The 16,987-nt window shown below is 45.4% G+C and overlaps 1 protein-coding gene across 1 annotated transcript in view; it reads right to left on the bottom strand.

Moving 5' to 3' along the window:
• THOC3 (THO complex subunit 3) overlaps nt 1-15,597 on the bottom strand; it is a 36,432-nt gene extending 20,835 nt beyond the window's left edge. Inside the window, exons 1-3 of the mRNA XM_063928009.1 lie at nt 15,309-15,597; nt 13,926-14,082; nt 4,377-4,581 (exon numbers count right to left, since the gene is read on the bottom strand). Of these exons, the coding sequence (XP_063784079.1) occupies nt 4,377-4,581; nt 13,926-14,082; nt 15,309-15,479 (533 nt within the window). The 5' untranslated portion in view covers nt 15,480-15,597. The remainder of the gene's footprint in view (nt 1-4,376; nt 4,582-13,925; nt 14,083-15,308) is intronic.
• Nucleotides 15,598-16,987: the final 1,390 nt, after the last annotated feature.

Here is a 16,987-nt window from a genome sequence, read left to right as displayed (position 1 = left end):
CGATTATATTTGTTAGATGTATTAAACAGCACACACTGGGGCACCAAAAGAAGCCTGTCCCTGTGATGTGTGCATTCCAGTACATGTGCAGTCTACTAAACCTGCTCCTGAGACTTTTTGAAAAGTGTTGCCTATAGGCTACAACAGTGTCAGACAGGGGCATGTAGGGCCCACCGGGGGGGATGCAGTGGTAGGGGCCCATGTTTAGGGGTGTGGCCAGTCACCTCATTGGTTTGACTAACCATTAGAGAGTGCAACATCTGGGCCCCTTCATTATATTCCGTAAAGTCAACTGCTGCATGTACCAGATTAATAACAGCAATGCACTGTAGAAAATACACCATAGTCCAGTATAAGGTAACATATGTATAATGTATAATTCAGGTGCAGTCTGGAACCTGATCCTTAGAGCAGCAGGTGGGACCCAGGCAGTGGGGACCACCAGTGGTTTCTCCCGTACCCCTGTGGGCCAATCCAAGCCTGGGCTACAACAGACTAACGCCATCTTCAGATGACATTAGCTGCTGGGGCCAAACTCCAAAATGCTTCACATTCTGAAACTTGATAAATCTGCTAGCATTGCATCCCCCATTGAAACCTTTGGGGGCTGCAGCTGCTGTTGGGAATGAAGGGGCTGTAGCAGATATCTGCTGCGGTCTCCACTTCATAGACTGGGATGCACAAATATATAATGATAAATAGGCCCTAAAGTCTTACATGGCATAAGAGTAGGATTAATGCTGGGAAGTAAAATAAATCATACCCCGTTCTGTAACACTGTGCTATTATAGGGCCTGATTCAGAGATTTACCTAAATTTGATATTTGCAGATCTGTGCGTGTGCAGATAAGTTTCTGTGACGTCAGTCGCAGTTCCCCATAAGCTACAGCATGACTGATGGGGAGCCTTCTAAAAGACGTGGGCTTGTTGGCATCATTTTGTGGGCATGCCAAAGCCGGTAGAAAGGGGTGGTGAAATCCTTAATGGCTCTTCTAGTGTACCGATTGCTGCCTTCTCCATCCAACAATGGACTTATCCCAAGTGGGCAGTGCAGACGGAGGCAACGTCACCGTGGGCGGACAGAGGCGGAATGCTGAGGACGCAGTTCCTTCCCAAGTTAAGCCCTGCCTGCGGGCCGCAAAAGTATGCGGTAGGGTTCGCACATTGCCTGCGAGTTTGACACCCTCGGTCTTGTGTAAAAAGAAGTCTCCTGCAGACTTCTATAATCCACTGCTGCATCCAAAGATGCAACATCTGATCACAGTGGACATCTGAGTAATAACCCCCAGGTTACTCCGGATGTCTGTCCAAATCATGCTGCCATGGCAAAGGAAGCAGAGTACAAAGACGCAGACACCGGCTTTGGCATGGAGAGAGTTGTGGTGGTGTGGACTAGATGGCGCTATCGTTCAAGCAGTGATGGTGAAAGTGAGAGTGATAACAAATACTTAGCTGTGTTGTATCCTGAAGGATTGTTAGGGATATTCTGTATCCAATTTTTTTGATGGAGAACTCAACCATATATAAAAAATAAGACAGAAGTACACAATGTGTAGTATTGTCGTGATTAATAAATGGAAAGCACGTACTATGCGGTCTTCACCACTGTGTACTGGAGTACCTCATTTAACAATGTGAGTCGTCAAAAAATACGTATGAAGGTATCTTTTTATGTTGATTAAGAAATAAATATCCTCTTATGCACACACCTGACTTACACAGAAACAGGTGTCTAAACGCCCATAAAGGTATCTTTCAAACTGTGGTGTATTCTTTATCAATCAGTGATAGATAGCCAAGATCTTATTTATATCCACTGATGCGAAAAAGGCGTACCTAACACTCACGTGAAAGACGGTAGGTATCCTCACATTGTGTATTCTTGTTTTATATTTTCTGCATATGGTCAAGTTCTCTATCAAAAAATTGGATATAGAACATCCCGACAATTCTCCAGGATTGATGTCCTTGAAAGAAACCATTATATGAGGATACCTACCGTCTTTCACATGAGTGTTAGGTACGCCTTTTTCGCGTCAGTGGATATAAATAAGATCTTGGCTATCTATCACTGATTGATAAAGAATACACCACAGTTTTGAAAGATACCTTTATGGGCGTTTAGACACCTGTTTCTGTGTAAGTCAGGTGTGTGCATAAGAGGATATTTATTTCTTAATCAACATTAAAAGATACCTTCATACATATTTTCTGACGACTCACATTGTTAAATGAGGTACGCCAGTACACAGTGGTGAAGACCGCATAGTACGTGCTTTCCATTTATTCATCACGACAATACTACACATTGTGTACTTCTGTCTTATTTTTTATATATGGTTGAGTTCTCCATCAAAAAAATTGGATACAGAATATCCCTGACAATCCTTCAGGATACAACACAGCTAAGTATTTGTTATCACTCTCACTTTCACCATCACTGCTTGAACGATAGCACCATCTAGTCCACACCACCACAACTCTCTCCATGCCAAAGCCAGTGTCTGCGTCTTTGTACTCTGCTTCCTTTGCCATGGCAGCATGATTTGGACAGACATCCGGAGTAACCTGGGGGTTATTACTCAGATGTCCACTGTGATCAGATGTTGCATCTTTGGATGCAGCAGTGGATTATAGAAGTCTGCAGGAGACATCTTTTTACACAAGACCGAGGGTGTCAAACTCGCAGGCAATGTGCGAACCCTATCGCATACTTTTGCGGCCCGCAGGCAGGGCTTAACTTGGGAAGGAACTGCGTCCTCAGCATTCCGCCTCTGTCCGCCCACGGTGACGTTGCCTCCGTCTGCACTGCCCACCGGCAACCACAGAGTCCTGGCCAGCGGCAGTGTGAAGCAGCGAGCCAAGGGGGCTCTGACAGACAGCCGCAGCCCTTAATCCAGAGCCCTTACAGCAGGAACCCCGACACCCTGAAGCAGCATGCCCATGAAGGAGCATCCTGCTAATGCAAGTCTCTGGGGCATGCTGCACAGGGGATGGGGGAGGTGTAATGGGGGCATTATGTGTAACTGGCACTACACTGGGGGACATTATGTGTAACTGGCACTACACTGGGGGACATTATGTGTAACTGGCAATACACTATGGACATTATGTGTAACTGGCAATATACTGGGTGACATTATGTGTAACTGGCACTATACTGGGTGACATTATGTGTAACTGGCACCATACTATGGACATTATGTGCAACTGCCAATATACTGGGGGACATTATGTGTAACTGGCACTATATGGGGGGACATATGTAACTGGCACTATACTGGGGTACATTACGTGTAACTGGCACTATAGTGGGGGCAAAAAAAATTCAAATATTCTTTATTTTTCTTGCGGCCCACACAAGACTAAAAGGTGCATACACAGTAGTAGATTTTGAGCTCAAAGTAGCTCACTCTTTGGCGTTCTGCGCTACTTTGAGCTCAAAACCTCCTAGTATGTATGGCCGAGCGATGAGCGGTGATGTGCATCATCACTGGCCGCCGTCTTCCGTCTGCCTATTTTACCAGCCGAGTGAACCACTACTATGGAACGTAGTTCACCCCCGGGAACATCGCTCAGTGTGTATGCACTGAGCAATTTTCCTGCCAGCGATGTTCACATCATCGCTGTGCATACACACTGGGCAAAAACGCCCAGTGTGTATGCACCTTTAGACCTTGATAAGTCAACCCAGTTGGGATTTTGAGTTTGACATGCCTGCACTAGATGCCTCCTGATGCATTTGCATATGGTCGCACGGCTGTTGGCGGCAGCAACAGCGTCCACGTCTGAACCAGCCCCATAGCGGTTGCAGAACATGGCCTCTCACTAATCCTCCTCTTTAATTATTGTAACTTTCTCAATAACTTTTTTTTTTTTTTGTGAATATAAAAAAATCTAACCCCCACACATTTCACTTCCCCTGAGCAAAACATCTCACTATTGTGAATATTCCAAGTTTTCAGTTATGGTGAACCAGAACGAGTGAAGACATCTCTACCTACATAGTTACCAGGACGTGTGAAGACATTTGTACCTACACAGTTACTTCAGCAGGAACAGTGGGGCAGATGTATTAAGCCTGGAGAAGTGATAAAGCAGTGGTAAGTGCAAGGAGCTGATTGGTTGGTGTGTTATCACCTTGCACTTATCACTGCTTTATCACTTCTCCAGGCTTAATACATCTGCCCCTGTGTCTGCCATTAGTTTAACATAAAGCTATATGGAGAGACTTGTCTCCATAAATGTGTTTGCATACATAACATGAAGTATATTTGAAATCACTTGCAAATGGTTAGATGTCAGCAATGCTTTAATGGAAATGTCAAACCTGATCTGAGTGACCAGCATCTGGGAGACTAGTGATAGAATTATACCTCAGAATGTTGATGCAGCCATTCCCATTGGTGAGGAAAAACAGATTGTTATCATTGTTCCAGGATATTTCATTCACTTCAAACTTGAACTGCTCTTCTGCTTTGGGGCGATGAGTTTTGACGTCTATGAAGGTGACTACATCGTCCTTATTTCCTACTGCAATGGTCTGACCATCTGGACTCCAGCAGATATTTATATTTTCACCTACAAACAAGATATATTAACTAGAAAGATACACACAAAGCATAAAAACATAAATATGGTGGAGTGGACGTCACAAAACGTCATATTTTGCAAAAATACTAAACATGTATTTAAAAAAATAAAAAAAATGAATTAACTACAACTTGCCACTCAGAAACATGTCCACTGACTTGGGCTACAGCAAACTGCAGGATTAGGATTAATAATGTTTATAATTTTTTATCAATAATTCATAAAAATTGAAAGCAAATACTAAGGTCCACGATAAGTAACAGCAAATGTGCCACAGCAAGCAATATCAGAAAGTCATCTTCCACAGAAAAAGGCCAGCTCTTTGGTATCAGTTAATAAAAGTTAACTGTTTTATATAGCAATCACCCAAGATGCCAGCGAGACATTTACAGAAGACAAAATAAGAATTTACTTACCGATAATTCTATTTCTCGTAGTCCGTAGTGGATGCTGGGGACTCCGTAAGGACCATGGGGAATAGCGGCTCCGCAGGAGACTGGGCACATCTAAAGAAAGCTTTAGGATCACCTGGTGTGCACTGGCTCCTCCCCCTATGACCCTCCTCCAAGCCTCAGTTAGGATACTGTGCCCGGACGAGCGTACACAATAAGGAAGGATTTTGAATCCCGGGTAAGACTCATACCAGCCACACCAATCACACTGTACAACTTGTGATCTGAACCCAGTTAACAGCATGATAATAGAGGAGCCTCTAGAAAAGATGGCTCACTACAACAATAACCCGAATTTTTTGGTAACAATAATTATGTACCAGTATTGCAGACAATCCGCACTTGGGATGGGCGCCCAGCATCCACTACGGACTACGAGAAATAGAATTATCGGTAAGTAAATTCTTAATTTCTCTGACGTCCTAGTGGATGCTGGGGACTCCGTAAGGACCATGGGGATTATACCAAAGCTCCCAAACGGGCGGGAGAGTGCGGATGACTCTGCAGCACCGAATGAGAGAACTCCAGGTCCTCTTTAGCCAGGGTATCAAATTTGTAGAATTTTACAAACGTATTTGCTCCTGACCAAGTAACTGCTCGGCAAAGTTGTAAAGCCGAGACCCCTCGGGCAGCTGCCCAAGATGAGCCCACCTTCCTTGTGGAGTGGGCATTTTAAGATTTTTGGCTGTGGCAGGCCTGCCACAGAATGTGCAAGCTGAATTGTACTACAAATCCGACGAGCAATCGTCTGCTTAGAAGCAGGAGCACCCAGTTTGTTGGGTGCATACAGGATAAACAGCGAGTCAGATTTTCTGACTCCAGCCGTCCTGGAAACATGTATTTTCAGGGTCCTGACCACGTCAAGCAACTTGGAATCCTCCAAGTCCTTAGTAGCCGCAGGCACCACAATAGGTTGGTTCATGTGAAATGCAGAAACCACCTTAGGTAGAAAATTTGAGGACGAGTCCTCAATTCTGCCCTTTCAGAATGAAATATTAAGTAAGGGCTTTTATGATAAAGCCGCCAATTCTGACACACGCCTGGCTGAAACCAGGGCTAATTCGTCACTTCCATGTGAGATATTTTAAGTATACAGTGGTGAGTGGTTCAAACCAATGTGACTTTAGGAAACTCAACACAACATTGAGATCCCCAAGGTGCCACTGGAGGCACAAAAGGAGACTGTATATGCAGCACCCCTTTTACAAATGTCTGAACTTCAGGCACTGAAGCCAGTTCTTTTTGGAAGAAAATCGACAGGGCCGAAATTTGAACCTTAATGGACCCTAATTTTAGGCCCATAGACAGTCCTGTTTGCAGGAAATGGAGGAAACGACCCAGTTGAAATTCCTCTGTAGGGGCCTTCTTGGCCTCACCCCACGCAACATATTTTCGCCAAATGCGGTGATAATGTTTTGCGGTTACGTCTTTCCTGGCCTTGACCAGGGTAGGGATCTTCAGGATCCGGCATTCAACCGCCATGCCGTCAAACGCAGCCGCGGTAAGTCTTGCAACAGACAAGGCCCTTGCTGGAGCAGGTCCTTTCTTAGAGGTAGAGGCCACGGTTCGTCCGTGAGCATCTCTTGAAGTTCCGGATACCAAGTCCTTCTTGGCCAATCCGGAACCACGAGTATAGTTCTTACTCCTCTCCTTCTTATGATTCTCAGTACTTTTGGTATGAGGGGCAGAGGAGGGAACACATACACTGACTGGTACACCCACGGTGTTACCAGAGCGTCCACCGTTATTGCCTGAGGGTCCCTTGACCTGGCGCAATATCTGTCTAGTTTTTTGTTTAGACGGGACGCCATTATGTCCACCTTTTGTTTTTCCCAACGGTTTACAATCAGGTGGAAGACTTCTGGGTGAAGTCCCCACTCTCCCGGGTGAAGGTCGTGTCTGCTGAGGAAGTCTGCTTCCCAGTTGTCCACTCCCGGAATGAACACTGCTGACAGTGCTATCACATGATTTTCCGCCCAGCTAAAATCCTTGCAGCTTCTGCCATTGCCCTCCTGCTTCTCGTGCCGCCCTGTCTGTTTACGTGGGCGACTGACGTGATGTTGTCCGATTGGATCAATACCGCCTGACCCTGAAGCAGGGGTTTCGCTTGACTTAGGGCATTATAAATGGCCCTTAGTTCCAGAATGTTTATATGAAGAGATGTCTCCAGGCTTGACCATAAGCCCTGGAAATTCCTTCCCTGTGTGACTGCTCCCCAGCCTCGCAGGCTGGCATCCGTGGCCACCAGGACCCAGTCCCGAATGCCGAATCTGCGGCCCTCTAGAAGATGAGCACTCTGCAACCACCACAGGAGGGATACCCTTGTCCCTGGTGACAGGGTTATCCGCTGAAGCATCTGAAGATGCGACCCGGACCATTTGTCCAGAAGGTTCCACTGTGCGTGGAATCTGCCGAATGGGATTGCTTCGTAGGAAGCCACCATTTTTACCCAGAACCCTTGTGCATTGATGCACTGAGACTTGGTTCGGTTTTAGGAGGTTCCTGACTAGCTCGGATAACTCCCTGGCTTTCTCCTCCGGGAGAAGCACCTTCTTTCTGGACTATGTCCAGAATCATCCCTAGGAACAGAAGACAAGTCGTCGGAATCAGCTGCGATTTTGGAATATTGAAAATCCAATCGTGCTGCCGCAACACTACCTGATATAGTGCTACACCGATCTCCAACTGTTCCCTGGATCTTACCCTTATCGGGGAATCGTCCAAGTAAAGGATAACTAAAATTCCCTTCCTTCGAAGGAATATCATCATTTCGGTCATTACTTCAGTAAAGACCCGGGGTGCCGTGGACCATCCCTACGGCAGCGTCCGAACTGATACAGTTCTGTACCATAACCTGAAATACCCTTGGTGAGAAGGGTATATTTTGACATGAAGGTAAGCATCCTTGATGTCCCGAGACATCATGTAGTCCCCTTCTTCCAGGTTTGCAATCACTGCTCTGAGTGACTCAATTTTGAATTTGAACCTCTGTATGCAAGTGTTCAAAGATTTTAGATTTTAGATTTTAAAATCGGTCTCACCGAGCCGTCTGGCTTCGGTACCACAATAGTGTGGAATAATACCCCGTTCCCTGTTGCAGGAGGGGTACCTTGATTATCACCTGCTGGGAATACAGCTTGTGAATGGCTTCCAAAACTGCCTCCCTGTCAGCGGGAGACGTCGGTAAAACAGACTTTTGGAAACGGCGAGGGGAATACGTCTCGAATTCCAATTTGTACCCCTGAAATATTATCTGAAGGATCCAGGGGTCTACTTGCAAGTGAGCCCACTGCGCACTGAAATTCATTGAGAACGGGACCCCACCGTGCCTGAACTTGTAAAGCCCTAGCGTCATACTGAGGGCTTGGCAGAGGCGGAAAAGGGTTTCTGTTCCTTGGAACTGGCTGATCTCTGCAGCCATTTTCCTCTCCCTCTGTCACGAGCAGAAAAGAGGAACCCTTTTGTCCGCTTGCCAACCAGGACTGCGCCTGATAATACAGCGTCTTATTTTGAGAGGCGACCTGGGGTACATTCCCTCTTTTAAGGCAATACTTCCAAATGCCGTTTGGAATCCGCATCACCTGACCACTTTACTGGAATAATTGGACAACGCACTTATACTTGATGCCAGTCGGCAAATATTCCGCTGTGCATCATGCATATATAGAAATGCATCTTTTAATTGCTCTATAGGCAATAATATACTGTCCTTATCTAGGATATCATATTTCCAGTCAGGGAATCCGACCACGCCAACCCAGCACTGCACATCCAGGCTGAGGCGATTGCTGGTCGCAGTATAACACCAGTATGTGTGTAAATACATTTTAGGATACGCTCCTGCTTTCTATCAGCAGGATCCTTAAGGGCGGCCATCTCAGGAGAGGGTAGAGCCCTTGTTTTTACAAGCATGTGAGCGCTTTATCCACCCTAGGGGGTGTTTCCCAACGCACCCTAACCTCTGGCGGGAAAAGGTATACTGCCAATAACTTTTTAGAAATTATCAATTGTTATCGGGGGGAAACCCACGCATCATCACACACCTCATTTTATTTCTCAGATTCAGGAAAACTACAGGAAGTTTTTCCTCACCAAACATAATACCCCTTTTTTTTTTGGTGGTATTCATATTATCAGAAAAGTGTAAACTTTTTTCCATTGCCTCAATCATGCAATGTGTGGCCCTATTGGAAATCACGGTTGTCTCTTCACCGTCGACACAGGAGTCAGTACCCTTGTCGGCGTCTGTATCTGAGGTAACGGGCGCTTTAGGGCCCCTGTATGAGACGTCTGGACATGCACAAGCTGAGTAGCCGGCTGTCTCATGTCAACCACTGTCTTTTATACAAAGCTGACACTGTCACGCAATTTCAACAGTACATCCACTCAGGTGTCGACCCCCTAGGGGGTGACAACACTATTTCAGACACTCTACTCCGTCTCCTCATCATTTTTCTCCTCATACATGTCGACACCAACGTACCGACACACAGCACACACACAGGGAATGCTCTGATAGAGGACAGGACCCCACTAGCCCTTTGGGGAGACAGAGGGAGAGTTTGCCAGCACACACCAGAGCGCTATATATATATATATATATATATATATATATATATATATATATATATATATAATTCTCACCGTGCGGCACTCAGCTTGTATGAAAAAGACACACTGGAAACCAGTAGCGTTAAACAACGTTTCAGTGCCTAAGCACTATCGTCAGGTTTATAAAAGAATGACACATAAATTACATACCTTTATACACAATCACCCGTGCAGTCTACCACGCCGGGAGTCCTCACGGACCCTCCTCCTTTCCGGCAGCGGCTGATGACATCATCAAGAAGTGCACCCATCACCAAGGTTACAAATAAACATGCAGCGATTCTACAGATATAACAATACATATAAGACAGATTGTCAATCAGATTGCCCCAATTGAACTGCGATCCAACCTATAAGGCTAAGAAAAGCATTCAAAAGCAATTATAACTCAAATATTCATTTAATCCCCGCGGGGATAATACATCCAGTCGATGTATCCATTGAACCTCTCTCTGTATTAGTAATCGATTACGATCACCTCCTCTCACCGGTTTTTCTACCCAATCTATCATCCGATACCTAATGCTGGCTACACTATGCTTAAACTCCGCAAAGTGACGGGCAACTGGTTGATCCGATTTTTTGTCGCTACTCAATGCCGCTCTGATTGCTGATCTGTGCATTGACATGCGATCCTTAAATCTTCCCTGGGTTTTGCCTATATAGCTTAATCCACAGGGACAGATTATTTGGTATACAACATAGCACGTATTACATGTTAGATGATGTCGGATTAAAAACTTTTTTCCTGTGTGTGGATGGAAAAAGGCATCGCCTGCAATTAAAAAACTACAGGTGGTGCATCCACATTTGAAACAACCCAACTTTTTCTTAGACAAAAAATGCTGGGTACCAGTTGGTTCCTGGTTGCTAATATCTGTGCGTACCAAAAGATCCCTAAGATTTTTACCTCGTGTGAAACACGGCATAGGATTTACCTTTTGGAATGGCAATTGCTGATCTGTTTTAATTACATGCCAATGTTTCTTAATAGCGGCATTGATCTCACCTGATTGTGTGTTATATTGAGTGATGATCGGGACTCGTTCCTTTACTGTATTAACCTGTACCTTATTTAATAATTCATTCCGATCAATCAATAACACTCGCTCTTTCGTGTGATTCAGTAGATCTCTCTCATATCCCCTTAAATATAATTTCTCTATTAGTGCATCAATCTGTTTAGTGGCCGTCTCTGTGTTTGAATTGATTCTCCTAATTCTTAACATTTGTGAATATGGAAGTGAATTTTTTAATTTTGATGGATGACAGCTGTTATATTGTAATAAGGTATTCCTGTCTGTTTCTTTCAAGAATACAGATGTCACAAATTGATTATTGACTAATTTGATATCAACATCCAAATAATCTATAGAATGTTGATTAATACGAAATGTGAATTTAATTGGACTTCCACTATCATTGATCTTTTCCATTAATTTGCAAAGGTATCCTTAGAGCCCGACCACACAATAAACAAATCGTCTATATAGCGGGTATACAAGACAATGTTAGAATAAACCACCTCCTCAGAGAAAAATAAATGTTGTTCGACACTAAACATATAAATGTTAGCTATAGCTGGGGCCACAGCAGAGCCCATTGAGCAGCCGCTCAATTGAATATAATATTTTTTGTCAAACAAAAAGTAATTCTTCTTGAGGGTAAACTCCAAAAGACATATGCAAAATTCAACAAATGCCATATCATACAAATCACAATCTAACAAAAACCTTTTCACCGCCTGTAAACATTGATTATGTGGTATAACTGTATATAAGCTGACAACATCTGCGCAGACCATCCACGATCCTTCTGGGATGCTGCCCAGAGCTGTCAGCTTATTAATAAACATAGTGGTGTCCAGAAGGAAATTCTTGTGCCGTTGGACTAACGGTTGCAAGATGGAATCAAGATATGTTGAAATTGGTTGTGTCAAAGAACCCCTTGCAGCAACAATGTTCAAAACCTCCTTCATTGCCGTGATCATGTAACGTGTGGCCCTACTGGAAAATACGTTTGTTTCCTCACCGTCGACACTGGAGTCAGTGTCCGTGTCTGTATCGACCTGAGGTAACGGGCGCTTTAGAGCCCCTGACGGTGTTTGAGACGCCTGTACAGGTATTAACTGATTTGCCGGCTGTCTCATGTCGTCAACAGTCTTTTGTAAAGTGCTGACACTATCACGTAATTCTTTCCATAAGACCATCCAGTCAGGTGTCGACTCCCTAGGGGGTGACATCACTAACACAGGCAATTGCTCCGCCTCCACACCATTTTCCTCCTCATACATGTCGACACAACGTACCGACACACAGCACACACAGGGAATGCTCTGATAGAGGACAGGACCCCACTAGCCCTTTGGGGAGACAGAGGGAGAGTTTGCCAGCACACACCAGAGCGCTATATATATATATATATATATATATATATATATATATATATATATATATATATATATATATATATATATATATATATATATATATATATATACAGGGATAACCTTATATAAGTGTTTTTCCCTTTATAGCTGCTGTATTGTTATATACTGCGCCTAATTTGTGCCCCCCTCTCTTTTTTAACCCCTTTCTGTAGTGTAGTGACTGCAGGGGAGAGCCAGGGAGCTTCCCTCCAACTGAGCTGTGAGGGAAAATGGCGCCAGTGTGCTGAGGAGATAGGCTCCGCCCCTTTCTCGGCGTCCTTATCATCCTTTTTCTGTATGTTTTGGCAGGGGTTAAATGCATCCATATAGCCCAGGAGTTATATGTGATGCATTTATTTTAGCCATATAAGGTTTTTTATCGATTTATTGCGTCTCAGGGCGCTGCCTCCCCCAGCGCCCTGCACCCTCAGTGACCGGAGTGTGAAGTGTGCTGAGAGCAATGGCGCACAGCTGCGGTGCTGTGCGCTACCTTATCTGAAGACAGGATCGTCTTCTGCCGCCGATTTTTCCGGACCTCTTCGCTCTTCTGGCTCTGTAAGGGGGACGGCAGCGCGGCTCCGGTGACCCATCCAGGCTGAACCTGTGATCGTCCCTCTGGAGCTAATGTCCAGTAGCCTAAGAAGCCCAATCCACTCTGCACGCAGGTGAGTTCGCTTCTTCTCCCCTTAGTCCCTCGATGCAGTGAGCCTGTTGCCAGCAGGTCTCACTGAAAATATAAACCTAAACTAAAACTTTCACAAAGAGCTCAGGAGAGCCCCTAGTGTGCACCCTTCTCGTCGGGCACAGAAATCTAACTGAGGCTTGGAGGAGGGTCATAGGGGGAGGAGCCAGTGCACACCAGGTGATCCTAAAGCTTTCTTTAGATGTGCCCAGTCTCCTGCGGAGCCGCTATTCCCCATGGTCCTTACGGAGTCCCCAGCATCCACTAGGACGTCAGAGAAACTACAGTTATTACTCCAATTTGCTTTTTCATTGAATTATATACATAATGGGGAGCGGTCACTTTGAACTAGCTTAATTTTGTTACAGTGTTCTAGATAAATGAATATTGGTTGCTATGGGTAACATGTCCAGTTTTCCTTTTGAGATTTTCTAACACCCCAAAGAGTTACAGCCATCACAAATCCATGCCTAAAAAGCTGCCACAATGTCTGAGGGATGGGAGCTGATTTATTTACGGAATAATTAATGCTCTAAGAACCTTCTGTTACGATAAACACTGCAATGATTTAACAAAAGATGCAACGGTCATTCCAATGTCACTTACAATCATACATTCCCCAAAACAACGACTTGCAGCGTACACACTATGTAATCTTCCACACAATATATCATGCGATTGCAGTCTAAGTCCCGGCAGAGGGGGCAGTAATAAGACATCGAAGCATTTTGTAGGCACTGACATGGCGTTCGGGGGCACGGTCCGGACAACGGAGGCATGTCCGGACCGTCTGTGGGCCGGGCTGCGGCAGCTGCGTGACATCACACGCAGTCACTTTGGATGCCCGGTGACTGTCTTCGCAGCTAGACTGCGTAGGCAGGGAGCAACCATTAAGATGCAAGCATTTTTGGGGGACCTGGCATGCGGGGCGACCCCCCGCATGCTATAGACAGGAGTTGTAGTTTTTTCGCAAAACTACAACTCATGCTGATTTAGGCCCTGTTAGGCTCATGTAGACGGTTTTACTTGCTGAAAAGAAATACAACTGATGATGCATGTATTTTTTCAGCAAGCTGTTGTTTCAAAGCTCAAAGTCAAAACTCTTAAGTGCATTAGTTCTTAACCAAAGTGCTAGAAAGGCAGACATGAGAATACTCACCCTTTGTGGTAACAGTAGTAAGACTCCTTTCAGTCCTAACATCCCAAATGCGGATTGTCTTGTCTCCTGATGCAGTGACAAAGAGATCTGGATTTGAGGGATGCCAGCAGAGTTGGTCAACACTATCCCCATGCCCACGATAATTACTTTCTTTTACCTATAATGTAAGATTTAGGGAGAATAACAGTATGTTAAGAAGAACTCGTAAACTGAGGGGCTCAGCAGAAAAGAGGCACATACCACATCAACATGGATTTTTAATTTTTGCTGCCATCAAGTAGCTTCTGTCATCTACTGTCTACTCCACTAACTTCTAACATAGTTGCATGTGCCCGTTTCTCACCAGGAGAAAAATATAAATACCTGGCCTTAGAGTTCAATACATAGCTAGTTTAAAAGGGACCCATGTATTTTGTGGCCTGTGCCTCTTTTCCAATGAACCGCTAAATTATAGGCTATCTCATCATTGACTTTTTAGACTTTAAGTTGATGACTTGTCTGTAATTATATGATCACTCATGTTTTATGGGCCTGACTATGAGATGTATGCAAAGTTGATTGATTACATAGTGGAGCTTTTTTTTCAGCCATTCCACGTGTTACTGCATGTGCCGCGATGGTCTTGCGCCATCGGTCGCAGTGAGGATTTATTTGCAAAGTGACTGACAGTCAGGCACCGTGTGTGGGAGGTAACAAGGGGTGGCTACTAAAGCAATGGGCATGTAACTCCACCGCTATCCCATACACAGTGATAAGGGCTCCAGCGTCTCACACCCATCGGCCAGTCTGCACCGCCATAAGGTTACTTAGATGGTGAATTACTGACTGATGTGTGTCCATTGGTTGTGTCTTGTACACAAGTGGAGGAAATGAGACTTCCGGGAGGCATCTCAATGCGAATCCAGGCAGCAATGACATTTGCTTATATTCACACAGCCGAGTATACATTCGTAGCTGCAACAGCATTTGTGTATATCTCCGATTCAGGCCCAGTGTTCCTTAGCTGTGGGTTCCATTCAGCTTGTACAGCACCATAGAACCCTAGCACCATTCAGAACATAAATGATTTTGCCTGCAGAAAACCCAATGTGTCAGTGGGAGGATGGTGCTAGTGCCACAATTAAAAAAACATGACAGTAAGCGCGTGCAAGCATAGAATCCCCTTTGGGTTTTGCTTACAAAGAAGGGTGATATGATAATATGTCATTCCTTATTTCATTGCTGCCTACGTGGCTATAACCCTATGGAGAAGGTTATCCTGTCCGCAGCCTCAGCCATTATGTGTAGGGGATAGTAAGGACACGATGAGACTGATGGGACAATTAAGGTGCATTACACTCCCCATGATGCTCCGCCACAATACAGGAGCTCCGGCCCTCTCACCAGGCGGTCTTTCTCCAGCACGAATACGCAGGCGCTCTTATCGAAAGAGCCGGATGCCAGGCGGCGCCCGTCACAGCTCCAGGCCACCGAGTGCACCTTAGCCAGGTGCGCTGGGAACTCCCGCGTCTTGCAGTTAGCGCGGAAGTGTTCCTGCAGCCCCAGCGCTGACATGATGATGAGAGGCTCCTGCTAGAACATCCCGGGACTGAGCGTCAGCACCACCGCCACGCCCCTTCCGGCGCCGCTACACTGCCATGGCAACGCCGGGTACTACTTCCGGGTATTTACCACCACCACCACTTCCCTTTCCTGCTGGAATTTGAAGTTGTTCTGCGTGTGAGGGTTTTGGCTAATCTAGTGTGTGATGGTGGCGCTGTGCAAACTGCAGGTGCTGTGCTCACTCATGCAGCAATCCCACCTCCAGAGCTGCCAGCTATCAGTAGCTACTGTACCTGCAATTAGCGGCAATGGAGTGGGTAGCGTCTAGATTACCTTCCTGGAGAGGACCTTTCCCATAAGGTTGAGGCTAGATCCAAGTGGCCTAAGGGACCTTTTCCGTCAGGGGGAGGAGCTACGCCAGCGGGACAGTTGCTCTAGTATCCACGCCACCAACTATTACCTTTAGTAATCAGGTGGCGAGCCACCGACCCTGAAGCGTGGCGAGCGAAGCGAGCCCGCGAGGGCACTTTTCGGGTACCTTGTTCGGCCGTAGCTCCTCCCCCTGGTGACGTGTCTCCTCCCCTAGGTACGTCAGAAGGTCCGTTCTCCCACTCCGAAATAGAATCAACCTCCATGGTATATGCTAGAACCAAGTCAGAGGTCCTTTAGCCAACTTGGTTCTAGCATATACCATGGAAGGGGTGATGGCCATCGAACGTAGAAGGTAGGCCACAGATGGGCAAAGGGTTCGATAGTGATGGTAGAGAGTGCAGCCATGCCATCCATCAAAACCATCCAATAATCTAACTAGTGATGGCAATGCTATGAGCATGTGAAGAAGCATTTAGTGCATACTTGCGAACTCTCCCTGAATGTCAGGTAGACTCTCTGAAATAGCAGCAATCTCCTTTACTCAAGAGCCTAGCAATCTCCGTGATTGCACCTTACCGCCGTTATATACTTGGGGAAAAAGAAATCAGAGATGACTGTATAGCCATTCAAATAGGTCATCAGTGCCATTTCCCTGCATTCCTGACAATGATCCCTATGGCTACATGCATTTTCAAATAAGATTTCTTGTGGTCACTTACATGAAACATCTATGGTTGCTGATCATAGGCTTCCAACATACACCACTACGCTGGCCTTTCCCCTAATGTGCCTCATAGCCCCACCCTCATTCCCTGCTTGTCCCACCTCACACTAAGGGGTCCATTTACTAAGCATTGGAGAGAGATACAGTGGACGGAGATAAAGTACCAACCAACCAGCTCCTGACATTTTTCAAACAGCCTGTAACATTACAGTTAGGAGCTGATTGGCCTATCTCCATCCACTTTCTCTCTCTCCAAGGCTTAGTAAATAGACCCCCTAAGTCAGAGCTGCTGCCTGCACTGTGTGATGGCCATCAGTGGTAAACTAAGGATGTTAAACACCTATGGTGGACCCTTTGATGGCCAACTCTATATGAAAGTATTACAGCTATTACTGAGTATATGAGATTTGTTAAAAATCCTTAA

This window comes from Pseudophryne corroboree, chromosome 6 (genome assembly GCF_028390025.1).
Source record: "Pseudophryne corroboree isolate aPseCor3 chromosome 6, aPseCor3.hap2, whole genome shotgun sequence".
Lineage (NCBI taxonomy): Eukaryota > Metazoa > Chordata > Amphibia > Anura > Myobatrachidae > Pseudophryne > Pseudophryne corroboree.
The sequence above is the reverse complement of the archived record's forward strand: the minus strand, read 5'-3'. Positions and strand labels throughout refer to the sequence as shown.